The sequence below is a fragment of the Lolium rigidum genome, chromosome 1, assembly GCF_022539505.1.
Source record: "Lolium rigidum isolate FL_2022 chromosome 1, APGP_CSIRO_Lrig_0.1, whole genome shotgun sequence".
NCBI classification, from domain to species: domain Eukaryota; kingdom Viridiplantae; phylum Streptophyta; class Magnoliopsida; order Poales; family Poaceae; genus Lolium; species Lolium rigidum.
In genome coordinates this window covers 245,273,199-245,301,065 of record NC_061508.1, presented here as the reverse complement: position 1 = coordinate 245,301,065, position 27,867 = coordinate 245,273,199, and the positions used below count along the sequence as shown (strand labels likewise).

Genomic DNA, 27,867 nt, shown 5'->3' with positions numbered 1-27,867 from the left:
GACATACAAGGCACATCATATGAAATTCAACCATGATCATACATAGAGAGATTGGATCAAGTTACCACCACAAACCCAATGTCCGGGGGGTGGACTACTCCCCTCTCATCATGGAGGTTGATGAGGAGGCATTGGTGAAGGGGGAGAGGCCACCGGAGGCGATTCCGGCAGCGGTTCCCCTCCAATCTTCCTCCGGCGGCGGCCAACAGACTCTCTATTTATGTGTTTTCGATTTCCGCATCGATCGCCACGAACCCCCTGGGGGTCGTATATATAGTGGTTTTTAGGGCAAAACAAATCGGTTGGCGTTGGATTGAAGCGAAATGGACGCTCGAGGCGAGAAAGAGGCCTGGTGGCGCACCCAAAGAAGATGGACGCGCCACTGCCCCTCTTTCCCAGCCCGTTGACCTCCTGGTTTCCCACTTCAGCTCATTTTGTTCGTCTCGAAATTTCCGAAGCGTGGCCCCTGAACCTTGCCCTTTTTTGGAGTTCCGTAGCACCTGTAATGTCAAAAACACTAAAAAGAGGCGTTTTCCGCCAAACGAAATTAGAACCGGATGAGAGGGGATTGTTTAGAAAATCCCTAAACCATCATAAAACATGGGAATAACATTATATAAGATGCAAATATGTGGTAATATGCTACAGTAAAGTGCAAAGTTCATATATGCATTTTACATGCATCAACATCCTAAGCTTAACCTATGCTCGTCCTCGGGAATAAAGGTGATAAAACTAACATGGACTTTGAAGTTTATTGCATTGCTTCTATGTAATAATGCAAAGTCCTACAATATTCAGTCAATAAAGAATGACATTAAGTAATATGAACTCATAAAGTGATAACTCTTACATTCTACAAAGCATGCATAATAGTAAATAGCATTGTAAAAAACATGAATGATAAGTAATATGAATCATAAAGCATGCTTAGAACCAGAGGAGAGGGGATTGTTTACAAAATCCCCTAAAACATCATAAAACATGAGAATACCATTATATAAGATGCAAATATGTGATAATATGTTGCAATAAAGTGCAAAGTTCATGTATGCATTTTACATGAATCAGGCCCCCATCTTATGGTTAGTTTGTCCTCCACCCTAGAGTAGACGAGCTCCAAAACCTCTTCACAAATCTCACGAAGGAGAAATTCTGATCCTCTTCAACATCTCCCACGAAGAATCATTGTGAAGGTAAAATGCAGCACGCCTAGTGCAGGTAAAATGCAAGATAAAATGGACAGCTTCAGAGATATGATAAATGATTCCTGGCACACCTACAACAGGAAAAATATGACATAGCTAACACACTTGCAAAGTGAAAACAATGAGATTACATATATGCAAGGTTTCTACAAAATCAGCCTTCTCTTGATCAACTAATATTTCAGATATGATCATGTAACCTGCATTTACAGGCTCTTCCCTTCTACATGACATGCTCAACTCGATTCTTCTAAACCCTTGGTTCCACGTGCAGCTCCACTGTCATTGAATCATCAATCTCACCTGAAGGAAAAATTATGTGAACCGCCCGAAGGAAAGTCCAAGTATTTATCAATAATTGCACCATTCAAAAACAATCTTAAATGATCTTCAAGTTTTAGCAGCATCCAAAATTGTGTACCATTGTCAGTTTTTATCACCTTCTCGCATCAGAACCAAATCTAACCATGAACAAAAATTATAGACCCCAAATAGAAGGATTATCTGAAAAAAATGGCATCAGTATATTTTATAGGATGGAAGACAAACTATACCAAACCAACTCGATCAACAGCAAGAAAATTACTTCGGTAAGCACTACTATCATCCAATTAGCTTAAGGATATCCAATTTTCATAACAGAAAATTAAACTTCTTCACTAAAGAAGCAGAGTGACCTGCTGAAGTGGCAACCTAAATTTATGTTGCAAGTACCAGAGGAGAAGAAACACCGCAAGTTGAATGAAAGGATATGAGCCAACAAAAAGTAAGAAATATACATCGAAGGTGGACAAGCTTGAATTGACCAAATGGAACATGAACTGCATATGAAGCCATGGATAAAAGAAACTCCATGTACTCTTAAAAAATCACCCTGGAGAGGACCGTAAATAGACCTGAGAGGAAAGGCACTCGTCAGTAGTCAGTACATCAATTGCCCCTGCGCACAAAAATATGTATGTTGAGCATGGCCATCTAACTTCACATGGTAAAATCTAACTCTGAGGAAATTGAACACCATAATTTCTATACAAAAGTTTAGATATAGTGTCAAATTCCTTGTTGGCTGTACTAAAATTCATATCCATAACTCAGACATCTGGACTTAAAATCTACAGATTAAAATTATGCAGTAATACTCAAGATCCAATATCCAAAAGTAAAAGATATGTACAACCATAACACACTGTCGCAACCTGCAGACTCCTAGGCGCCAGGGGCATCGAAGTAATTGTATAACTGCGGAGTAAGCAAAAATCTGCACACAGGATTAACAAACTCCTAATGGAATGACAGTAAGAAAGCAATGCGATGACTGCTCATTCTGTTTGTCCAACGCCATGCCATCACCGCCTGCAACATGTGTCTCAAAACAAACTGAGCAAAATAACTATTATATCTGAACAAAATAATTGCATTGCTTGATTGCTTCGACCTATTCCAGCAAGATGTCCGGCCCCCGCAGAGCGGCCATGGCAGATTTTGCATCTCCTGCGTGGCGAAACAGTGGCGCTGTTGCTTCCGTCTAGGCGCAGGATAGTGTGCTGCAGGGCATAGATGTGTAGGGAACGGAGGCCAACACACAGATCGTGGCCAGCTGGAGTGCTCGCGTGAAGGCAGGCTCCCCGAGCGTGGTAGGCTGGTGTGCGGGCGTGGAGGTACGGCGCGGTGGGCGTGGGGTGCAGAGGAGGGCGGCGGCGTGGATCGCGGAGGGTGAAGAGTACGGGTGCGAGGAGAGCGAGATTGGTGGAGTAAGTTTTGACTGGATTACGATGACAGCGCGTCTGACGGAAGGAAGGGGACGGGGAGATCGGAGAGATCGTGTCCGTACGATGTGAGTGGATGTACAGACCAGATGTAATTTTCCAACGGTACTTCGTGCCTTTATAAGTAGTAGAGATATGTAGGGTACGCAAAGGCAAGAGCTTCATGTTCTGGTCTTGTTAGAAGCCTCATGAGTAATTTGAACGTACTTAAAAACTAATAAGAAAGTCTAGTCTATTTTGCACGACATAAGTACTTGAAGTAATTTGTGAGTCCTAGCTTAACTGTGGGACTTAACTTACCTACTCATATTTGGAGAGTAGATTGTATCAATTATGCACATATACATGTCCACACATGTACAACACTTATGAGCATCCTTCATACGCAAAATTGTGTCCCGAGACACATACCGAACATGTGTTGCCATATAATGCTCACACACATGCCACCGAGGCATAGGCGTTCTCATTATCACTCCATGCAGGCAATTGTTCAGGGACAAAGTAACATTCATTTTAATTTCTCCGACTCGACATGACCAGAAATAGTGTGATCTGAACAAAACTCCGTCCCGTGACCTTGGGATAAGGCGAATACTGATTTTGACACTGTAGAGGTTGCTAAATTTCACTTCTGTGAAAAAAAAACCTCAACTTAACATTAGTAAGCTAGTAAAGCTGCACTAGCTTTGTGTTGATTGTTGGACTGTTAATAGACGGCGTGCGCATTAGCTTGTGTTTTAAGGCTTGTAATTGTTTGCCGAATGGAGTATTGGGTTATATGATACTGTACTAAAATGCCCTATCAGAAGTAAGGAGCTCCTTATTTTCAATGCAAGTGGACGCCGCTTTGCATCCCTACTCGATCTGTAACGTATCTATATCCCAGATTAATAGTGGAGCGGTCCCACATGCTTCTTGATGCAACTCATCTCTAACCAGGTAGAACACAAGCTATATACGAAGAGGGGAGAGGTAGCTTGTTTTTTTTTTTTTTTTTTGAGAGCAACCATATGGGCCACTTCTTTTAAGCTTGTGTTTATGCATAAGCCAGCTTATGGGTTTCGGTGGGGAGAAACTGTGGTGGGGAGAAACTTCTAGAAACTGCTCCTCCTATTCTTTTGGGCTTCTGAAATTTCGGCTTATTTACATGTTAAGTTATGAAAAGTCCAAAACACCCTTAAACACAAAATTTATCAATGTCAATACATACTATCATTAGTAACATGCAATAAATTCGTGCGTACAAGGACACACAGATTTGAGGCCAAAATATCCATACGTGTATCCATTTTAACCATTCAACATGCGTGCATGTGTATTCAAGCTAGACTAGCATCCATCCATTGAACATGCACGCATCGATGCATGTGCTGTGCATGCAAGCTACAAGAGCCTCACATACGCGGGTGGGTGCAGAGGAGCTCGGTGGCCAGCTGCACAGCCCGGCCGCTGCACGATACGGCAGTGCGCGATGCGGGGCAAGGCGTTATCCTCTGCAGTGGCATTCTTGCTGTAAATAGAGATGCAGATAGGGGTAGATCTACAGAACGATTCAGTTTAGAACGGGGAAGCTCGGGAAGCTGCCAGAAACTGCTCGGTAGGAGATTCTCAGTTTACATGTGACTCGGGCTTCTCGGTGGGGGGAAGCTGTCCAGAAACCGATCCATTCTTTTGGGTTTGAGCTTCCTTGGACCTAGAAGCTGAGGTAGAAGCCCAAAAGAAGTGGCCCTATATTTCATTAATCGAACACCAAGTTACATGAAGCAACGCAATATGGAAACTAAAAGACAAACCGGGATAAAATGATTATCCTGAATTTGCAGATAAAAACCTAAAATATAGACAAATACAAAACGATCTCTAGGGTTTCCTGCAACCACCATAGCCAGCGGCAGCCGTCCAATTCCAACGCCACCGAGACGAACGCAAGAAAAGACGCCAAACCTCCACCATTGCAAGATCCAAAAAAGCACCATCGCCAACGAGGCTTTGTGAGTCGATGAACATGCCTGCTTCAAGCAGCGAGGCACATGTCGCTATGGCACGTCGACCGGGGGACGTCCCCGTGCTTTCTTGGACCAAGATACGCCGCCTCCCATCGACGAAGTCGGAGAAGAACGACATAACCACCACCTCCGGACCATCATCTTCGCTCCAGAAGAACCACCTCGCCCCGGCCCCCAGCGCCATCGTGGACAACGACAAACGCCAGTGACACGTCGAGAAACAGATCTCGCCAGATCTGAAGAACGGCGAGAAGACCAAGCCGCCGACCTGAACGATCGACAAGCACACGTTGCCAACAATTCCGAGACGCCGCCGTGAAGGTCACCGCCGGTGTGGGAGTGGAGTTGTGGCAGATTTATTTGCCGCCGCTCCCACCACCCCAACGACGCACCATAGGAGACAAAAACTAACCCCAACTACTAGACCAGAACGGAGGAACGAGGTTCCCAGGGGAGAGGTAGCTTGTTGTGAGCATGTTTGATTGTATTTCTCTTGGTTGTTTGGGCCGTTATTTGTTACCAAACATTTATGCCAGCATGAATGAACTTTTGGCATACCTTAATACCTCTCTATATAATGTATGATTTTTGTTTTATTTTAAACTAGTAACTATCATCTATTGAATACTATTATAACACTCGAGCCTTTATTTGGGTTTGATTATTATTATCATGCATCAGATGTTTAGTACTCCCTCCGATCCCTAATAAGGGTCTTGGTTTAGTTCAAATTTGCGGTCAACACGAACAAATTGAGCGCTCTGAAAGCACTTTATCCGCCCCGTAAGAGTTTCTCATTGATGATTTCACAGATGTACAAATTCGAACTACAACCACGCCACTTATTAGGGTTATGAGGGAGTATTAGAAAAAGGGTAGCAATCACGATAACGCCTGCTCCACTCACTTCCTTTCTCCTCTTACCAGCGTTCTCAGCTTCTCGCTGCCCCCACCCCGACTCCTCTATGACACCCGACGGCCGGCTCCTTCTCTGACCCCATGTTGCTACTTTCCGTTCTCCTCCATAGTTGGTCTTGGAGATGTGAACCCACGCAATTCAGGATGCAGATGGACACGTCCGTGCCGTCCGCCACGTTTGCCGACAAATTCACATAGCTAATTTTCCGTTTCCACGGAGTCCACGGAATCGTTTTTAGCTTTTCGCGGAGTCCGTCGGACAACACGGACAGAGCACGACTCTTTCCTCTTCCTTCTCTACTGGATTCCTCCCCACCTTCGCCGGATTCTGTTCATCCTCCGCCGCCACGCCCATATTTTCACCGCCTCCGACATGATTTACCCCTCCTCCACCGTTGCATCCATCTTGCTCTGCAAACATCAACGGCAAGGGAGCCAGGCCCCGGACTGACGCAGACAGGGGAAGGTCTTGGGCACGACGAGTGGGGCGATGGGCGGCGACGGGTGGGGCGTCCGCCCAGCGGTGGCGAGTGGAATCACGCCTCTGTTCTTCCTTTCGATTTGCCGATCTGTTTTTTCTAAGCCGGATAGATGGAACATGGAAGTGGTGGACTATACAGGCACTGTCCATGAGTCCGTTTAGTTTAGGCGGCCCGTCCACCACGTCGTTTAGGCAATTTACACGGCCCGGACACACGGAATTCACGGACGTCTGTGTCCATCTACATTCTGACACGCAATGGATGGGCCACGAAGGAGCCCAAATATGAGGGTCTCTAGTGTGTTGTGTGCTGAGCCAAGGAGAGATGGTGGGCCGAGGCTTCAGCGAGTTTGAATGGACCAGCGGTTGCCAACACGATATTGCAAGGTTAGTGCAAATGTTTTTCGAAGTACTACAAACGATGATCTCTCACGCATGTTTTTTTAATCTTTTGTCATGGGTTTTGCTACGACGGATGGGGATTAGCTGCGACTAGTGTGGATTTTGCTGTATGCCTGTATGTACATAATTTTTTGTTGCCTCATTTTTCTAATAGTTGAAATGTTGCAAATATGCTCAGTAGCACAAACAAATTGCTATGTGGGTGGGAATATGATGTGTGGGTTGGAGGGAAGCGGTTTTGCTTTTTATGATGATCAGACGTTGTGGGAGGGGGCAATTTCGCCCACATCCACCGGACAACGCCCAACACTACCCTTATTTTATTTGCCTAAGAGCATCTCCAGTCGCGTCCCCCAAAGCGTCCCCCAAAGCGATTTGGGGCGCGCCGGACGAAAAATGCGTTCCAGCCGCGTCCCTCAAAGCCCTTTTTTGTCCGGCGCGGCCCTATACGGTGTCCGGCGCCCCGAGCCCGTCCCCGTCCCACAGGGGACGCTCGGGGCACGCCGGACACAACGAAAAGCGAGGCGGGGAGTGGCGGGGCCGACGCGTCAGCGGCACGGCTAATTTTAACCTAACCGTCGCCTACCTCGCGACGGAAGTTATTCGCGCGCAGTGACACACGACGGCATCTTTGCCTTAATGGCGACGGAGGGGCGGGCGAGACGTCTCGTCGGTGCCGCGCAGCCTCCACGCGTCGCCGGCGTTCGCACGCCACCGCCCGTTCCCGCGCGATCTTCCCGCCTCTTCTCGTCTCTTCCCGCGCTTTCTTCCCGACGCCGGCGTCTATAAAAGGTCTCCCGGCTCATCAATGGTAGCCACCACACCCCGCCGGCAACAAACACATCCCTCGTCGCTCCACAGCCGTCTCCTCCATCACCAGTATCAATGGCGAACCGCCCCGGCGATGGCCACTTCCCTCCACCGCCGTCTCCTCCACTTCCAGCCCGGCAGCGGCGTGCGGCACTCGAGGAGGCACTCGAGGAGGAGGCCCGCCAGCGGCGTGAGGCGCAGCAGGCGGCGGATCTAGCGGCGTTCTCCGCCCTCGCCTCCGCGAGCCGAGGAGGCCGCGGCGGCAGCCAGCCGTGGCAGGAGCAGCGGTGCGACACCGTTGCGGCGTTCGATGCCTCGACGGGACAAGAGGCGCGACGACGCCGGCACGGGAGGAGATGGAGCAGCCGATGGGCCGACGAGCGCCGGCGCCAGCGCGATGAGCGGCGGCGCCGTTCCGTGATCGGCGTGACTCGATCGAGCGCCGGCGGCGTGAGTCGATCGAGCTCCAGCGAGCAGAGCGACGGCGGAGGAGCCGTCGGCAGCGGGAGGCGGCGCCGACGGCGCGCTATGGGGAGGCGGGCGGAGCGATTGGCGGCGGAGGCCGACGCGTTTGCGGCGGCGATGATGGAGGCGCCAACAGATGTGGAGGAGGAGGCGCCAATGGAGGAGGAGGAGGCCGAGGCGGAGGAGACCGAGGTGGAGGACGACGACGACGACGAGTTCGACTGGTCCGACGATGACGGGCTGCACCCGGACGAGACGGCCGATCAGCAACGCGCCCTCGTCGAGTCCTTCGAGTCGGAGAAGAAGCTCCAGGACGACGCCCGTGCCCGCGAAGAGGCGCATATTCGTCGCGCCATCGAGCTCTCCCTCCGGGCGGCGCAGCCAGGGACGGCGGAGGACGCGCGGCGGGAGCGGCACCGTCTCGGCCACCGCCGACCGCAAGGAGAGGAGGCGCGCGCAGGAGGAGCCGCGGCGTAGGGAGGCGACGACGGGCGGGGCCGTCGAACGCGCCGCCGGCGGTCGGTAGTCTAGGTTTAGATGAAATCTAGCCGTTTTCATTCAAACTTTGTAATATATAATCAAAATTGAATGAAAACCTTTATTTTCGTGCACAAATATTCATTTGGGGGCGGCGTTTGGGGGACGCGGCTGGGGAGCGACGTCCCCCAAACGCGGCACGAACAAAACACGTCCCCCAAACGCTCGATCCGGCGCGGTTTGGAGGACGGTTTGGGGGACGCGACTGGAGATGCTCTAACAACAACTAACGTTTCCCTTAATATTGGGGGATAAGATCAAATCCCTCCATTTGGGGGGATAAGATCATCTTTGAACCGGTCAAATTAGGTGAAGTAGTACATTGTTTTATCCAAAAAAAAATAAAAAATGAAGCACACATACTACTCCTATTGAAAATTTCCAAACAGGATTAGGATTATGACGGTTGACACTAGGCACAAAACCTATTGAAAATTTCAACATTTGGGATTAATAACAGGACAGAGAGATTAATTGAACCAGCTAGCTACAAAGCTATACATACACAGCAACGCCACCATTAGAGCAAGTACAATAAGTCCTAGTCAGCTGGCTACAAGGATTAAAATTTTATATTTGTGTCTAGTTGGAGGAGAGAGAAGAGGAGAGAGAATGTAAGTGGGCTCTTATGCAAGAGCTAGTTTCAAGCACGCGCTTCCTGGCAAGTTGTGTGAATGAAAGGTGGGTCCTCCATTGAAAAAGTAAGACATCTTTATAGCCAACTATTGTACTTGTTGGCATGTGATTGGCTATAGATTACATCAAGATTCGCTTATGACCAACAACCGGCTATACTATTGGAGTTGCTCTTAGGCCGTCCTCTTGCGGTTGGTAGGGCATGGGCAGAAATGCTTAAATTGGCATTACTGCGCTCCTGCTGACGTCGCCACGTATTCCTTTGGACACAACGTACAAACCAAACCAAAGCAGTCACGAAACACCACTATAGCTACTACACTCACGCTCACAGAGTCACGAACTGACGAAGACGCCAAACCCCGTGTGACCGTTGCCCGGCCGACGGCGGATAAATTCAAACCCCGATCACATGAAATCCACCGCTGAAACAACATCCCGACAAACCCAAACCAAAACCAAAACCCAAAATGTGTGAACCCGAGTCACCCGCCGCCCGTGCCACACCGACGGAGCCCCCACCTGCCAGTCAGTCAGCAACGGAGTGTCGGCGTCGGCGGCGGCATCACCCTCCGCCGCTCCGGCACTGGTCGGCGGGCCTGGCCTCGAGGGGCCCGCCGATGGTGGGGCAGCCGTCGGCGGCGGAGGCGGACGGCAGGTCCATGCAGTTGTACGAGAGGCAGAGCGCGGCGGAGTCCGGGAGCGGCCGCGCCGGCACGGGAAACCCCGTGAGGAAGTTGTGCTGCGCGTAGAAGGTGGTCATCCGCCCCGCGAAGACGCTGCGCGCCACCGCGTCCGGCACCTCCCCGGAGATCTTGTTGTTGTTGACGTACAGGGTCCCCGCCGCCGCCAGCGCCTCCGGCACCTCGCCCGAGATGGCGTTGTGGCTCACGTCCACCACGGCCCACGGCGGCGTCGCGGAGGCCGGTGTCGCCGGAACAGACAGGGCGCCCGTGAAGTTGTTGCGGGAGAGGAGCAGCGAGGAGGCGCTCGGGAGCGCGAAGAGCTGCGGCGGGATCGCGCCGGAGAAGTCGTTCATGGAGAGGTCGAGGAAGGCCAGGTCGGCCGGGGCCTGGCTGGTGGTGGCGAAGGCATCGTCGAGGGTGCCGTCCATGGAGTTGGCGGCCACGGAGAAGTAACGGAGGGTGGGCGGGAGAGGAGGGAGCGTGCCGGCGATGGAGCAGCGGCTGAGGTCGACGTGGAAGAGCTGGGAGGCGGAGAACTGGGCGGGAATCTGGCCGGAGAGGCCGGCGTTGCTGGCGAGGATGAGCACCTTGAGGCTGGGCGAGGCCGGGAGGAGCAGGCCGGAGGGGACGGCGCCGTCGAGCCGGTTGCTGCCGAGGTCGAGCGTGTGCAGGTCGGGCAGGCCGGCCAGGGAGTCGGGGACCGGGCCGGTGAGCCGGTTCCCGGAGAGCGAGAGCAGCCTGAGGCGGCGGAGGCCGGCGCCGAGGTCGGGCGGGATGGACCCGCCGACGCGGCCCGGGTAGAGGACGAGGTCGGTGAGCGCGGTGAGGCTGGCGAGGGATGCCGGGAGCGTGCCCGCCAGGCCGGGCGAGTCGGAGAGGCCGGTGCCGAGGGTGAGGACGGACACGCGGAGGAGTTCCCCGGACGGGTCCGACTCGTCGGGAGCGCACACGACGCCGGCGTAGGCGCACGGGGTGGCGGCGGCGTCGTCCCAGGAGTCGAAGAAGCGGGAGCCCGGCAGGTCGCGAAGGCTGGCGCGCACGTCCCGGAGCGCCGCCGCGTCGCGCTCGTGCAGCGCCGCCCGGGCGCAGGCGGCGAGCAGGAGGAGGATGAGGAGGAGAGGGGGCAGCGCCATGTGAGGCCGCCTCGGCCGCAGCGAAGCGGACAAGCGAGTTGTGAGAGGCAGGGGCGGGTCGGATGGCGCGCTTTGGGAGACGAGCGAGCTCGGCAGTGAGAAGAGTGGTGGGGAAGAGCTAGAAGAGCAGGAGTGATAGCGAGAGTGGGAGTGGGATCTGGCTGAGTTTTAGCAGGTCTGGGGTTAAGAATGAACAGCGGATTAGCCTGCCACTTCTTTACCCGGCGGTCGGTGGGTGTACCGCGGTCATGGCTGATAAAGGCCTGCCGCTGATGCTGCGAGCCTGTGGCCGGTGTCGGAAGGAAACGGCATCCACCACCACCACCCTCCGGTCCGGTCAGGTCGCCAACACCGCCGTACGGCGCGGGCGCGGCCATGAGTGTGTCTTTTGGGTTGTACCTCTGGCCATGAGTGTGGTGATGATGGAGGGCTGGGCGGGGCAATTATGCCCCCGTTCGTATGGCGGGTTTTGCGTATTTGCTAAGTATGTACAGTGTGCAATGTACTGTGACGGTAATCAATTAGTTGTTGCGGAGGGGACATGCTCATTGGTCGACTCGTAGTATGATGCACCGACGCCGATTTGCATTGGTGTATGCACAGTGCTGCATTGATAGGAATTTAGTGGCCGATTGCTAGTAACATGTACACATTTAATAACCTGTATAAATCTGGACTTTCTCCATTATATTGATACAATTCAAAAAAAAATCCGGTTGGCTGAATTATTTCTATTTTACCATGTTGTTAATAATCATCAATAAATAATCCTAAATTATAATCAAATAATATAAATAGGTCAGTAGACCACCTGCCGAAGGCTAAACACACATGAGTCAATAATACAATTGTAGACCAAAAGAGTCTGACTTGCTACCATACCAGCGAACATAAACACCGTCTAAATCCCACAAACTACTAACACGGGGGACAACCTTATTATGATTTCAGAACGTGACAGTCGTCTCACCGTCCCAAAGAAAGCATTGGAACTAGTTTAAAGAGAAATGAGAATCTTCCCGCCAGAGAGGGGCCATGCTCTGCCGCACCTCCAAGCATAGTTTCAAATACCGGACTGGTGAGCGAACCGGTGAGACGACTGGTTGACTAGTCGGACCACCGGTTCATTCGGATTGATGACGACAAAAAACTATTATTTTTAATTAAAATTTAAGAAAAAATCGAAACAAAATGACCATAAAAGGTATATATATATATATATATATATATATATAGGATAAATACTTCCTACTCCTGGGTGTAACTACACTCACGTCTTATATACTACCATACGGAAGTATATAACATACTTTATTGGTTTGAGTATGTTCGTACACTATATCTAAGATACTCCATACTATCTTTGGTGAAAAAAGTTTAAATACACCCATAGTTTGCACTATATATACAAAATACATGCATATTTATACGTAAAAAAATAGTGTACGTAAAAAAGTGTACATACTACCTACAAAGTAGGATATATACTACCAAAATATTCTTATATACTTCATACTACATGTATATACTCTTAGGTATGATAGATACTACCTAGATTGTGTGAAACACACGTGGGAGTAACTACACCCGGGTGTAGCATGAATATGTCCTATATATATATATATATATATATATATATATATATATATAGTACTCCCTCCATCCCAAAATGTAAGGCATATAAGGATTAGTCAAAAGTCAACTTTTTTTAGTTTGACCAAGTTTATAAACAAAAATATAAACATTTACAGTATTGAATCAATATGAATAGATTCACCATAAAATATATTTTCTTAATATGTCCATTCGATATTGTAGATGTAAATATATTTTTCTAAATATTTGGTCAAAGTTAGTAAAGTTTAACTTTTAATCAGTTCTTAGACGCCTTACATTTTGGAACGGAGGGAGTATAATTCAATATGTTAGCACAAAACATGGTCAGTCCAAATGGTATTGGTCGTTAAATGTGGTGCTGTTTCTTCCTTATTGAAGGTATGCGAGTTTGATTCCTCTTGTAACATCTTTTTTTCCTGGTTTTTTTGTTGTTTGGATCATTGCCTCTCAAATAACTGGTGAGGCTGTAGGTTCAAGTTTTTTCCGGTCAAACCACCGAACTGGTCCGGTGTTTTAAACTATGCGTTCAATGCCTCAAGGCCACCGAAAGCGGGATGGACCGGCTTTGCTACAAAAGAATTTTTCATGCACTTAGACTTCTCCCGTAGTATGTGTTTGTATAATTACTTACTCTTAGTAGGTTTAAAGTATACCCCTTAGTAGGTGTTTGGATCATTGCCTCTTAAAAAACCGGTGAGGTTGTTGATATTTATCCAATTTAGACTATATCTGACTATAGTGTAGAGAAATTGTTGGAAACTTCTTTAACCTTACAAATCCTTACAATCCGCGTTCAGTGGTTCAAATAAACAAATGGAAATAGGAATAAAATGTTTAATTTTAAAAGCTAAAGCCACTAAGTAGCATGTTCGCATACCTCAATTAAAACAGTCACACTAGCTCGTAGCGTCGTACCATGGGATCCTTTTGCCCAAATTATCTGGTGCAATAATTTAGGACGGGGAGTTGTTGTAGGGGCACTGGGGTCTGACCCCAGTAAATATGAGAGAACGCTTCATTGTTAATAGTAGTGTCAACTACTGATTGTTGTAGAAGATGACCCCAGTCAACAGTACATGGAGTTAACCATGTAGTTGTTTCCCCTAGTTTTAACCCTGCAGTAACTCTTATAAAATCTACGTACTGCGTCTCATATTATGAAATGTTATTATAACCAATATATTTATATTGGCTGTAATGACATCTTATTATTGAACGAAGGGACTAATGTACTGCAGATAGGCAAATGTCTACACTGGCGTGCTTAATATTTCCTCAGAGGTAACTTTCATGGCTTTCCATTAACAATTCTCAATGTTTCTGTACCAAATATGTATTCCAATATAACTAAATGGGAACTTAAGTTCATATATCACATCAAAATAAAAAGAAAGCTATGGCGATCTTCATTATCCTTGGAAGCACCTTATAGCAGTCATATATTTTAATGTAAGCTCATTCTATAATTATCAAAACTATAGCATTCCAGCCAAGAGTATTGTTGCTGCACACAAACTTAAGGATCTTTGTTCTTCTAGGGATTTGGCCACTATATTTTTTGTTTCAAAATAGGCTTCCCTGGACCACTATATTTTCTTAGGATGAAACAGTAGAAAATCACTGACGAGGTTGTACCCTCAGCAATGTCCAAAGTTAGGAAATTAGGTTTTGGGAAAGGCGACGTTCGAAGACTCTGGGAGCGAGATGGCACACGACGTACCCAGGTTCACGTCCCCGCGGTGGAGGATCACTACTTAGGTTTTGGGAAAGGCGATGCCCGAAGACTCCGGGAGCGAGATGGCACACGACGTACCTAGGTTCACGTCCCCGCGGCGGAGGATCGTTACGTCCTGCTAGCAATCCAGTATATGAATATATGTGTATATGGTGCCGCCGTAGGAGGATTATATCTAGTCTAGTTCTAATCAGCGGGTATGATATTGTGTCTATGTGTATTGCGTTATGATCTTACATGCCCTCAAGGGGTGCCCCTGCCTGACTTTATATATGCAAACGGGCTAGGGTTTACAAGAGTCATAGTCTATTACAAATTGGAGTTTCCTTCTTTCACCTTTCCTTAGTCGATATTATATGCGGGTCTAGCTTGTCGAGTCTTTGTGCTAGTCCACCTCCATAATCCGCACCGGGTATAGCAATAATGGATACCTGAAGGGTAATGCCCACGCCAACCACTTCGACAGTTTCATAGCTGTCATTTTTATTAAGATGATGCTTACTATATTATCTAACACCACAGTTTTATAGTACTTGGTATTCTTATCCTTTTCGGAATCCTTCTTCATTTTGCTAGAATTTTTGTGTTGATGTTTCCAATTTCTTGTTACACTAGTTGTGTAACAAATTGAATTTGAATACTTTGCAGAATTACACACAACTCTTTGGATTCTTTATCACTTCTTTTTGTTCTTTATCAAAAAATCACTTCTTTTTATTCAGCGTGTTTTTTTACAAATACGGAGTATTATATAACATTAAGAAGTTCTTCAAAGAATACGCCTGTCTAGTCGTAGGATTGCATAGTCATAGGATTGCGGCTTCGCATGTCTAGTTGGCCCCCTTTCAATCTATTACAACTTGTTTTCTATCGAATTTGTTTGCTTGTTTGAACTTTGGACAGCTGTGTGCATTCTAACTAGTGTAATCCTTAAACTTTTTAAGTAATAAAACATTTTTATTGAAAAAAAGAAATTCTTCAAATAATTATATTATTGTCCAGATGTCTGAACGTGAACTCCCACGTCAGCGTGAGACTGTGGCATGTTCTATTCGTTTTGTATACTCTTGATTTAAACATGACTAACTCTTTTCCAAAAATTCAGAACGATATGGAAATAATTCAAAACTAACTCTTTTGCATGAAGCTGTGCTCCACAACGCCATGCTACATATTATGAAATCGTGGTTACGACAATGTAGCGCACCGCTTTAGGCCATTTAGCTTGACGCCGTGGGGCACATGTTCCTCGTCCACGGAGTCACGAAAGGAGGTTAGTTTTGAAATTATTTTTGGGAATAGGGTTATTTTGTGCTATAGTTTTAAAGAGAGTTAGTTTTATCATTTTTTTCTCGGAAGAAAAGGCTAGTAACTTGACATGCCACATCAGTTATACACGCGCATACCAAAAATTTCTGACTAATAGCATCTCTAGCACATATCGCATCCGGTGCAAAACAAGATAATTACCGCTAATATAGGGTACTGGGCCAAAAAAAATAGGTCTAGACCAAATACTGTAAATTTGCAAGATCGTCAATTTCGGATGTAACATTACCCCATCCCAAGCCCAAATGCTATATATACCCGGATTTAGGCCAAACATGTGCAGCAATACCCCATTGAAAAAATGGTTGGTGGAAGGTAATATTGAGCTCCGAACTCTCGTCTTCACCATGCATGTCACCGCTGGAGAACGATTTCGGCGAGCGGGTGGCGGAGCCGGCAGCCAGAGCGGGCCACGGGTGGGGGGGGAGGGAGCCAGATGGAGCGAGGGCGAGCACGGCCGGGGCAGAGCCGCTCGGAGCAGGGACAGGGCAGCCAGAGCGGGCCACAGCCGGGGCAGAGTCGGATGGAGCGGGGACGGGGCGGCCAGAGCAGGCCACCGCTAGGCGGAGTGGGGGCCTGGCATGGCCGGAAGGAGCGGGGACGGGGGCGGGGGCGGGGCGGCCGGAGCGGGCGTGCAGGGCAAAGCGCGGTCGTGGGAAGAAGATGGAAGAGAGGAAGATAAAAAAAACATTCTTTTTTACTAAGAAATATGCTTTTTTACAATATGACTATAGGGGATCTGTCCTGCCGCCTCCCGTTTCGCGGCAAAAATTACGGATGCAACATTCCCGTCAACGCTATGCGGTACGGCTGGATGGGCTATCTGCTAGAGATGCTCTAAGTTGCGCAATCTTACAAAGATATTAAACTCTCTTAAGGACCTACTGTGCTGGTAATCAATTGTTCATGGTAAAACAGGAGCAACAAAGATCTAAGGGCATCTCCAACGCGGGGACGCAAAACGCAAAACGGACAGCCCGCGCGTCCGTTTGGGTAAAAACATGACCCAACGCGCGGACCCAAATGCAAAACGGACAGCCCGCGCGGTCCGCCACGACCCAAAGCCGGCCTAAATTTAAGAGCTATTTGCGTGGTGACGGACGTGTCCGCGCGTCCGTCCTTGTCCGCTGTGTCCGCCCCCAACCCCACTTGGCAGCCACCGCGAGCCACGCGTGAAGAGGCCGCCCGCGCCGCTGCAGAGCTGGCCGCCGCCGCTGGCCGCCGCCGCCGGCCGTGCCCGCGCCGCTGCAGACCTGGCCGTCGTCGGCGCTGCCGCAGTAGTACCTCTGGAGCGCCCTGGGCAGGTAGAAGGGCACGAGCAAGGCGAACAGGTTGGCGCCCCAGAAGGCGAGGTTGGCGACGGCGAGCACCCTCCCGGCCACGAGCCGCCGCGGGTCGACGCCGGGGCCACCGCGCTTCTCCTCCATCTCCTGCCGCAGCCACTCCCCGGCGGCGAACATCCCTGTGCGCGCTGTACATGACCAGGACGGCGGCCCCGGCCGGGAGCGAGAAGCCACGCGTGAAGAGGCCGCCCGCCGCCGCGAGCTGGCCGCCGCCGGCCGCGCGCGTCGAGCCGCCGGCCGCGCGTCGGGCCGCCGCCGCCGGCCGGCCGCGCGTCGAGTCGCCGCCGCCGGCCTCGAGCCCGCGCCGCTGCGGACCTGGCCGCGCGTCGGGCCGCCGCCGCGCCTCGGGCCGCCGGCCGCGCCCGCGCCGCTGCGGACTGACCGCGCCTCGGGCCGCCGCCGCCGGCCGCGCCCGCGCCGTGCGGACCTGGCCGCGCCCGCCGGCCTCGCCCGCCGGCGCGCCTCGGGCCCTCGCTGTCCCGTGCCTCGCCGTGCCTCGCCGCGGGTGGGGCCGATAAGTTGAGCTGCACCCGGGAGATGCTCCTTGAGCTGCGACGAGTAGACGGGGAAGTCGCCGTTGATGGTCCGCAGCCGGATGCTGCCCACGACTGCTAGTTGGTGTTTATCTGCTGCCTGTTGCTGCTCGCTCCGCCAGATCTGGTGTACTGCTAGGGGAAGAAGAAGGAGAAATAATTTTTTGGGTCACAGTGCGTTGGGGAACAAAATGGGTCGCGGACGTTTCGGACTGTCCGCATGTGCGGAGGCCGACCCAAACGACCCAAAATGGACGTCCTAAAACGTCCGTTTAGGTCGCTGCGTTGGAGATGCCCTAAGCAAATATTTTGGCAATCTACCAACGTATGAGATCAGGAAATGTTCATAAGACTGAACTTTGCTTTAAGCAGAGCATGCAGACGCAGTGATGAGCATGGAACCTTTCTATGCATCAAGTACTCTTTAAAGAAACATCATCTGGGACTCGGACAGCAGAAGCTACCGAATGCATGGGATTTCTCTAACCAAAGGTCGTTAACGGCCTCAAGGCTGCTGGTCAGTGGTATGATTATGTTGGCTGTCACCTGATAAAAAGGCTAATGGATTATTGTTCTCGATGTGCCTGAAACTGGCCAAATCATAACAGAGGCATTCTACTGCTGCTACGCCCTTTCTGCAGTTAAGAACGACTCGCAGTTGCAGACATACATGTGACCTCGAAATCGATGGAGTGTACGCATGCTCGAGTCTGGATCATCTGGCTCGCCTGCGAACACGCATGCTCTACTGATCTAGTCAGGCAAGCTGCGTCTGTCGCTGATTTCGACCTCGAGGTGTCCAGGAGCATTGCCTGCCTACCCTAGCTAGCTTCTCGTGCGACAGACAGGCAAGTAGGTTTACATGTTGCGTAGGACTGTCAGTGCACGCCGAAAGCAGCTACAATGGATACGATTTGCTAATACAGTATTACATATTTACATTCTACCTTATTAGATCGACGTATATCGTGAAAATATACCATTTCCTCCGGCCCAAATTTATTGTTGCATCCACATGCTTTGTCTAGCACAAATGTACTTATGAGCTATGTCAATTAATTTGTGCCACACGGAGTATGTAAATTTTTACGTGTACATGTTGTTGTGAAATGTATATGTGGATTGCCTAGTCCTTTCCATCAGTTCGGACTTTTGGTTCAAATGGCTAGTGCATGAAGCTTAACATGGTATCAGAGCTCCAGGTCTCGAGTTCAAATTCTGGCTTTTACAATTTATTCTAAAAATTATCTCCCCCTTCTCGCTGCCTCTTTGCCTCTCTACACGTGTTGACTTGTCTTCTCGTCTTCCCGTCACACGTGAGAGGGGGTGTTGAAGTGTATAAGTAGATTGCCTAGCCATTTTCATCAGTTCGGACTTTTGGTTCAAGTGGCTAGTGCATGAAGCTTAACATGGTATCAGAGCCCCATGTCTCAAGTTCAAATCCTGGCTTTCACATGGTTTTCGCAATTAAGCCTAAAAACTATTGTTGCCCCCTCTTTAGCCACCGCTGATGCCTTGTTTCGGTGTGCTCTTCTTCTTTCACGTGTTGACTTTCTCTACTCTCGTCACACGCGAGTGGGGGTGTTGTGAAATGTATATGTGGATTGCCTAGCCCTTTCCATCAGTTCGGACTTTTGATTCAAGTGGCTAGTGCATGAAGCTTAACACATGTCATATGAATGTTGATGTTTTTCTGAGGACAAATTTATGATTTACTCTAAACGAACCTAGAACATTCACCTCACATACTGTGTTCGCTACCAAACCATGATCATCTAACGCGAGGTCAGTGATGTTCGTTTTCGGGCACACAGATCTCATTGCACCTCCAGCTATGTATGAGATCGTAGTTTCCGGTCACCCTAGCTCCAAGTTTGTTCGAAAGGGCTATCTAGAAGTTTCAAAAAAGGGAAAATCTAATCAGAGGCACGTCGCGCGTTTTGTGCGGCGGCTATTTAAGATGCGTGCATCGCATCCTATAGGATGCTCGCGCGACTTCGGTCGGTCTCGTTGTCGGTCTGTGGGTCCCGCATGTAAGCGTCTGTTTTTTGAATTTCGGGAGGCGTGCTCGTTGAAAATTATTCCAGGGACTTTTCTGTCATAACCGTCCATTTTGGGCTATCCGTTCCCCCTTCTCTGGCGACGGGCGATTTCGGGGGCGATTCTGAGGGAATCGTCGATTCTCGCCGGCGATTCGTCGATTTCTCGCCGGCGACGGCTAGATCCGTCGATCATCTGTATTCTGGTTAGTGTCCTCCGTCTACCACTGCTGTTAATCGCCGTTTTTTGCTTGATTTTTCGTGGTAGCTCGTGCGCGGCGATGTCGGATTTGCTCGGCCCGCACGGATTTGCTGCTAGATCCGCTCGGCCCGTCGGATTTGCTGCACCAGAGCGAGTTGACGAGGGAGATCGCGGTGACGGGGGTGGGGGGGTGGGGAGAGTGCAGCTTCGATGTAGAGCTTGCAGCAGGGCTACGAGGCAGATCCTGGCGACAACCGTTTTGTTCGTTTGACGTTGTAGCTGCGCGGTTAGGAGGGAGCAGCGCCGTGACTAGGTAGTAGGTGGGAGCTGCGCCGTTGTGTTCGTATCCATGGCGTCTAGATGCAAGTTTTGTTCTACAATTTGTTTTGGCATCATGCATTTTTGTCTGCATGTTGTAGTTTGTGCTGTATCATGGATCTAGAACTTCCAGGTTCTAGATCCAACTTGTTTTTGTACTGTGAATCTGAGGAATTTAATCTGTTAGATGTTTCTGAAGAACCTAGAAGTTGAGACAGAAAACTTGGTTGCTAGTTATTTTGGAAAAAAGTGGCAGCTATCATGTTCTACGATTATGGTTTGTTCATGATTACTGGTAGTATTTGTCCTTTTTTCTTGGTTGCTAGTTGCTAGTTACTTTTTTTTCCAAATAACCTAGTTTGTTCATGATTACTGGCAGATAACCTGATAGTTTGTTTCATGATAGTTTGTTCATGCTAATAAGTTGGGACAGAAAACTTGGTTGCTGGTTGCTAGTTACTATTTTTCCAAATAACCTGATATTTTGTTCATGATTACTGGCAGATAACCTGATAGTTTTTCATGCTAATAAGTTGGGACAGAAAACTTGGTTGCTGTTTGCTAGTTACTTTTTTTCCAAATAACCTGATAGTTTGTTCATGATTACTGGCAGTAATTTTCTGGATAATTTGGCGCAATTATTTGGAAAAAACTGGCAGCCATTTGTGAATAACCTGATAGTTTTGTGGTGTAACCATGCTTTTTTTGTGATAGCATTCATACATTTTTTAAACTTGCTAATTTAGTTACCTAATCTGATTATTGGTATTAATATTGTTTGGCAGCTAGGACTGTCAATGGCTAGGAGAAAGGGAAATCCAAATAATGCTGGTGCTGCTATGAAAAGGAAGGGAGTGCGCAAGAAGCATCATGTAAGTTAATAAATCTTGTTCATGTCTTCACTATGTTCTACTATAAACGTTGCCGCTAGATATTTTCTTGTATAATCTGTTACTTGCTTTAGGTTATTTTGGCATCTGTAATATAATAATTTCAATGTGTTCCAATTACCATGTTATTTTTATATGGCCACTGCTGTTTTTTCTCAGTTATTTTTTGAATGTGGCTTCACTGTTTTTTAAATTGTTTTTACAATCTCATTGAATTGTCCAGGTTTTTACCGGAGAACGTAATAGGGCTTCTCCATCACCCATAGTTAAGCTTTACAGTAGTTTGACAGAAGATCAGAAGCTTGCTATAGTTGACATGGGTCATGCCAGCTTTCTTGATATCAAGTGTGGACAGTTGCATAACCCGGTTATAAATTGGTTTACAAAGTGTTATCAGCCCGATAGGAGAGCATTTGTTGTCCCTTGTCGTGGAGTTATCCCATTAGACGAAGAATCTGTTTATATATCATGACTGGATTGCCCAATGGACAACTTCAAGTCAAGTACTACTGTGATTACAAGTTGGAGGCTGAGATTTCTGAAAGGCTATTTCCTGGAAAAACTAGCAGGCCTAAGGTTTCAGAGATTGGAAAAATGCTCGAGGAGTATCAAGAAGCTGATGATACTTTTAGGGAACTTTGGCTTTTGTTTTTGGTGTCAACAGTTGTTGCTCCAACAACAGATGTAAAGATGAGCAACAAATGTTATCCAATGCTGGTAATAGAACTTTGGAAACTACTTTATTCTATGCCCTTTTGGTTCGTAATTTTTCATTTTGTTTGCATGTATACTAAAATCTTCCCTTTTTTCTGTGTATGTCATGGTGATAAATCTCTTAGCTTGACATTGCTAATGCAAAAGAGATGAACATGTGCAAATTTATTGTTGATGAGATGCACAATAATCTGTCAAATGGGAAGTATAGCAGGGGATGTTTACTGTACTGCATGGTGAGTACATAGTTACTCTTTGTTTATAGTTACTTCTTTTTGTATTTTTTGGTCATTTGTAAATAGTTGTATTAATTGTTTGGAATGCATTTTAATATTGTGAAGTTTTTATTTTGCAAATATCTTTTTGTATGTTTAGTTGAATTAATCCGGTGACTAGATTTTGCAATTCTGGTAGTTCAAATCATCAGTTTAACGTAAACCATCAGCAATAATTTGTGTGTTGTTGTTATTGCTTGAAGCTGCGGTACTTTGATGCACTCAACACCAATCACTTGGAGCTTATGCTTGGAGATGAACGTTTTGCTATTAATGCTTGGTCTAGCTTACAAATTGATGCGGTTGGTGCAATGGATGCACAGGAGTACGATTCAACCATATTCGGTGTTCTGGAGGTTAGTCCTCTTATTTTTTTGATGCATTGTTCGATTATTTCAACTAGTTTTGATGCACTCAACACTAAAAGCTGCTGTGGGTTTTAAATTTTCTTTACTTGTTCGTGCAGCTGAAGGATGAGTATAAGGAGGACATTGCTAGAGAAATGGGTTTGTTTGACGGTCCTAATGGTTTTGAAGCTTGGATGAATCTTAATACACATCCTTCTTGCAAACAGAAGGTATGATTTAAAACTTTCTGCATGTTAAGTCAGTCATTTGTAACATTTGATTTTTTTTATGTATTTTTGCTGAATATCATCCGCACTAACTAATCTTTTCGGTTTTTTTCATTTTTGGTTACAGCAACGGATCAAAGCCTACACCTTAATGCAAACTTTTGCATCAGGCCTCAATGGTCTGTTGAGCAATCTTGTGCAAGGCATGACTGAATCAGCTGATACCGATACTGAAAATGACGATGCTGTTGAGCAAGCTAGTGATGAAGAAAATGTTGACTTAAGTGCGTCTGAATCAGAGGAGAATGAAGAGATGTCTCCCACTGTTGTTACTAGACGTGGTAAACCACGAACCTGTCTTGCTGGTAAAGGAATTGTTGATGATCACACTGTAACACCAACAGAAATTCTTCAAGAAGGAAGCACAAGTTTATCTCCTCCTCCTATGCACTCTCAAATTGCGGTTCCAACATATAGTGATTTGGATCGGTCTGAAGCTGAAGGTAACATTGCTGATGTTTCCGGGTTCACACCTGATTCACCGTCAGAAAGTACAGAGCAAGTTGAAGAGAGGATTAGGGGCAGTGTAGCTGTTCTTGCATCAAGTCTTGGTTTGATGAAGAAGCCTAGGATTGCTGGATTGAATGAAGTTGTGAAGAATATTGTTGCAGAAGATCTTGGAATTCGTGTTGACAAAGATGGAGAATATGAATCTGTTGCCCTTAACATTGCAACAACTGGGCTGGTGAAACTATCTGAATCTGTTGCCGTAAACATTGCAACATCTGAGTTGGAGAAGGATTCTGAACCTGTTGACTTGAGCAATGCAACAAATGAGCAAGAGCATCATGGTTTTGAGACTAGAATAGAAAGGTATGTTTGTACTACACATTTTTTTACTGTTTTCTAATATAGTCCTGGTCACTGTTGGGAGTATTACTTCTCTGTAGTAATCCTATGATACAACAGAGAAATACTGATTGTTGTTCTATTGTTTTAGTTTGGTTTTTACTCATGATTCTGTTAACTATTTTAAATTATTCTGATAGCTGAATTGAAGTAACCTCATAGATGCAATGCTTATTATGTTTGCTGAATCGACCAAACTTTATATTTGTGTTCTAATATAACTGGTAGATCCTTTTTTATGAAGAAATATGATAACTGCACTTAAGTAATTTGGTATTTTGTTTTTTAAAAACATGATAACTTCAGGTGGATAATTTGGTAGCTGCATTTTAAAACATTGTTTGTAGTTTTTTTTGTTAATAAATCATGGGTTGTTTGAAACAGGGAAAGACTTCATCATCAATTGGACTCTAGTGCTATAAATGTTGCAGCAGGAAGCAAAGATGTACTTTCCTCGGAGAGTCTCATTTCAGAAAATGATTTTGTCCCCTTGAATGTTGTCGTTGCTGAAGACATACCTGTCCTCCCTAGTGGTGTTGTTCTTCACGATTTAACTTCTGATGAGAAGGTGGACAAGGATAATCGGGTAAAGAAAAGGTATGTGGATGATCTCAGTTTAACCTTTTGTTAATTACTTTTTCTCTATGTTTTGCATATGCATTTTTACTTTAATTGATCACAGTTGACTCTTACTTTTGCATATGTAGGAAACGTCTTGCATTGCCGACAACTGTACCAGCAAGAAAATCTCCAAGGCTTGCACGAATGCGTGATGAAAGCATTCCTCAATGTTCAGATTCAAGTCTGAAAACCAAGAATGTTACAAAATCTTCAGTTTGTACTAAGTCTGCAAGTAGGCAAGATGGGAAAACAGTTGCCAGTGCCATTCCAATATCTCCTTCTGCTACAAAATCGCCGACAGTAAAAGATGGCAATTCAAAAGACAGTGCAATCCCTATCTCTCCAACTGTTGTTGATGCTCAGACTCCAAAATCTTCCGCTGGAACCAACACATGCAGGTCCATTGTTGTTTCTCCTGTACAACAGCAACATCATCATCTACCAAGTGATTTTTCTGGAAGCAAATGCAGAATCTCTCCTCTTGTGCATGCAAATCTTGGTGGTTATGGGTTAGAGCAGCATCCCCCTATTAGAGTCTCAGAAGATATCATACATGCTGTTAGGAATCTTTCTGAATCTGTCAAGAAATCTGGGATACTTTCAAGATTTGTTGGATTGGATAGTATTACTGCTACACGGCCTTTACGTAAAAGAAAACGGGTTGATAAAGGAACTTCATCACATGGTGAAAAGAAATATAGTCATCCTGGTATGTTCACACCACCAAGCTTTGATCTTGGTTTCAATTCCCAGGAAACTTCAACAAGTGGTTCTGAGTTGGATATTATTTGCAAAGATGAAGATGTAGCTGCTGATTTTGCGTTGAATGTTGCTCCTCTATCTTGGTCAAATCCTGAAGGTATGCTTATGCACTAATGTCTAGCTTGCACAAATATCTGGTGCTTATGCTTACGCTTATGCTTACTTTTTGTACACACTAACATAACATTTTTGCTAAGTGTTTTTTTGTGATGTACAATCCCTTTTTCTTTTTGCAGTGTTTTTTTTTTTAATTTTATTTCTTTTGCTTTTTGGATGTAGCTGAAACTGCTGGAAACACATCAAGCGATGTTGATTTTGAAGAATTCACCTTATCTGATGAGGTTCAGCAAGTAATGGCAGGAAACATTACTCACCTAAGTGAAAAGGGAGTTAAAGAGCTTGCAAAGTATGAGAAGGCATCTAAAGCCTTCTTAGAAAGGCAGCGAGCATTAAAATCAGCTGCTGAACCTACTGTTACACAACATGGAAATTACATCCAAAGCGTAACACCAAAGGTTCAGCCACATAAAGTGAGAGTCAAGAAGTCGTCACACTTCATGCAGTCACCTTTTGACAGTGCAATTAAAGTGACAGCTGAACAAGAAGAAATTTACCAGCTTATCATGCTGAGCAACAAGCATCAAAGGCCAGTGAAATCAAATATCAGAAAGTAAGTTCTTTCCTTTTTCTTTTTTGTGCAATAGTGTAGCTTTATATCTTACTCTTTTATTTTCTGAAAGTTTTTAGCGAATCATGTTTTCATTCTTCTTTGCTAAGACAACCTGTTAAGTGCAATGTGAAATGTCATAGTGATCTGCTTTTCTCAAGTATGTACACTAGTTGTTTTTGTTACACTACCTGATAAGTATGTACATAAACTTGGTAGTTGTGTTTCAATTAATAGGAAGTTGTATTTAGTAATTATGGCAGTTTTGTGTCTCCGGAAATATGTTATTTTTCGATACAGAAGCCAATAACTGTACTTATATTTTGAAGATAGTTATCTAGTAGTTATTATGCTATCATAGATTATTATTTCCATCTTTTAATCATGTTGTATTCAAAAAAAATATAGGTACCAAATCATCAAATACCAAGATAGCTGGGCTCACACAAGTGATTTAGCCGATTCTATACATGGTAGAGGTGAATTGTCTAATCACTGTATGGAAGTTGGCATTGAGTACTGCGGCGCACTAACACCTGTTGAAGGGAAGGTGATAGTCCCATTTCAAACATCCCTTTTCCTGATGAATGGTGAATTTGAGAAGAAAGCTCGTTGTGTCTCGTTCAAAAGAACCTCGGATTATTCACTTAGTGTGATGAAGCAGGTAGTTTCTGGTTTGTTCTTTATTTTCTTTTTCACTTTCCCAAGCCTGTATAATTTTATTTTGCTACCTTTGTGGAAACTTTAAACTGTTTTGTTTTTACTAGGTTTCATGTGTTTTTTTGCCATACAGGTTACTTTTGTTGTTTTTGAAGAAATATCAAGAGGAAATAAAGAAGGAAATCACTGGTATTCTTTGTCTCTCAATATCCAAGCTGGAAGGTTTGAAGTGTTGGACTCAATGCGAGGAGAATCAAGTGAATCTTTGATGAACCATGCAAGCAATCTTGTTAGCAGGATCAAGTATATATGGAAGGTGCACTATAGTACATCCAAGATTCAGATTGAGAACTGGGAAATAAAAGTTATTGATGTTCCCATGCAGGAAACAAAGTACGTCACGCATGTACCATTTTTCTTTCTGTTTGTGATGTTCCTTTTTCTAATATATAATTGTTCGATAATGACTTTTTCCTCTTCTTCATTGTAAGCTTTGATTGCGGTTTCCATGCTCTGTACAATGTTGAGAAGTGGGATGGACAGAATATTCCATTGCTTGGCAAGGGGGACGTCGACAAGCTAAGAAGGGTGATGCCTTACGGTGTGGCTCACAGCTGACTTCAATGAAGAGAAAGATAACTGGAGATCAAATTTAGTCAATAATTCTATAAGGTAACACACAAACGACAATCAAATACAGTATAGAATGCATATGTATTACATCTTGTCTCGTCACATCTTTGAATTCTGGAACAACTTAAACAAAATAAGACAGCAAACTGCTTAATTTTTAGTTATTCAGATCAAACAACTCCCCCCTCTGTGTGCATGTCCTTGAATCATGCATTGTGGAGCCACATTGTTTGCATACACGGATTTCCTTCCTTCCTATGTCCAATGGCTTCTGAAATGCTTTCTTTCGCTTCCTTCCTTTTGTGTTTGATACACGTGGATCCCGGATGTCAGGAACTTGTGTTTCTGAAGTTTCTGGCATTGCAGATGGAGTTGCTGTTTCATTCGCTGTAGTTGCTGAAGTTGACGCAGATGTTTGTTTCTGTTGCTTCTGACGTGCTTTTGGACCAGAGTTTGCTTGCTGCAAAGGCACTTGATCCCTTGCAGATTCTTGCTCAGTTTGGTTTGCAGTTGCTTCTATTGGGTTGTGGTTCACTCGCTTAGCTCTCTTAGCAGTCTCCCTTTTAAGTGCAGCCAAGTCTTTCTTCAATGCTTTCATGTGCATACGGACTAATTTTCTGCCATCTTCTGTCTCATTTGCACCAATTGCTAGCCCTTTGAACTCATTACAATTGACATGCAGCCACATCTTCTTTCTTGATTCCTCTGGCATTACGGCTCGCTCCCCTGGTTTTTCTACTACCAAATCTTCTTCAGCACTCCATGTACACCTGCGGAGAATATACCTTACCGGTATCTCGTAAACTCCAAGCTGTAACATGGCCTACATGTTTAAATAATTGGAAAATAGTAATCAGCATACATGTGTTTTTAAACTGGCATTAATGGATACTTTTATAGGTAACCTAACCCAGAGAATATGGTTTTTTTGATGTCAACTTTTTTTTTTTTGCTTTTTTACCTTTAAGATGTGGCAGCAGAGAATACCATCCCTT

At 46.1% G+C, this 27,867-nt stretch overlaps 1 protein-coding gene across 1 annotated transcript; it reads right to left on the bottom strand.

Annotated features, from left to right (window-relative positions):
- Positions 1–9,797: 9,797 nt before the first annotated feature.
- LOC124657024 (leucine-rich repeat receptor-like kinase protein THICK TASSEL DWARF1) lies at positions 9,798–17,192 on the bottom strand. The gene is made up of 2 exons (XM_047195657.1): positions 16,986–17,192; positions 9,798–11,039 (listed from the first exon to the last, which is right to left on the bottom strand). The coding sequence occupies exons 1-2, from the start codon at positions 17,190–17,192 to the stop codon at positions 9,798–9,800; spliced, it is 1,449 nt and encodes a 482-aa protein (XP_047051613.1).
- Between the last annotated feature and the right edge of the window lie 10,675 nt (positions 17,193–27,867).

Coding starts and splice junctions, on each gene's coding strand:
- LOC124657024 (XM_047195657.1), bottom strand. CDS start 17,192: ATGTTCGCCGCCGGGGAGTGGCTGCGGCAGGAGATGGAGGAGAAGCGC. Junction 11,040..16,985: donor GCAGCGCCGACGACGGCCAG/GTCTGCAGCGGC, acceptor ATGGCGCTGCCC/CCTCTCCTCCTCATCCTCCT.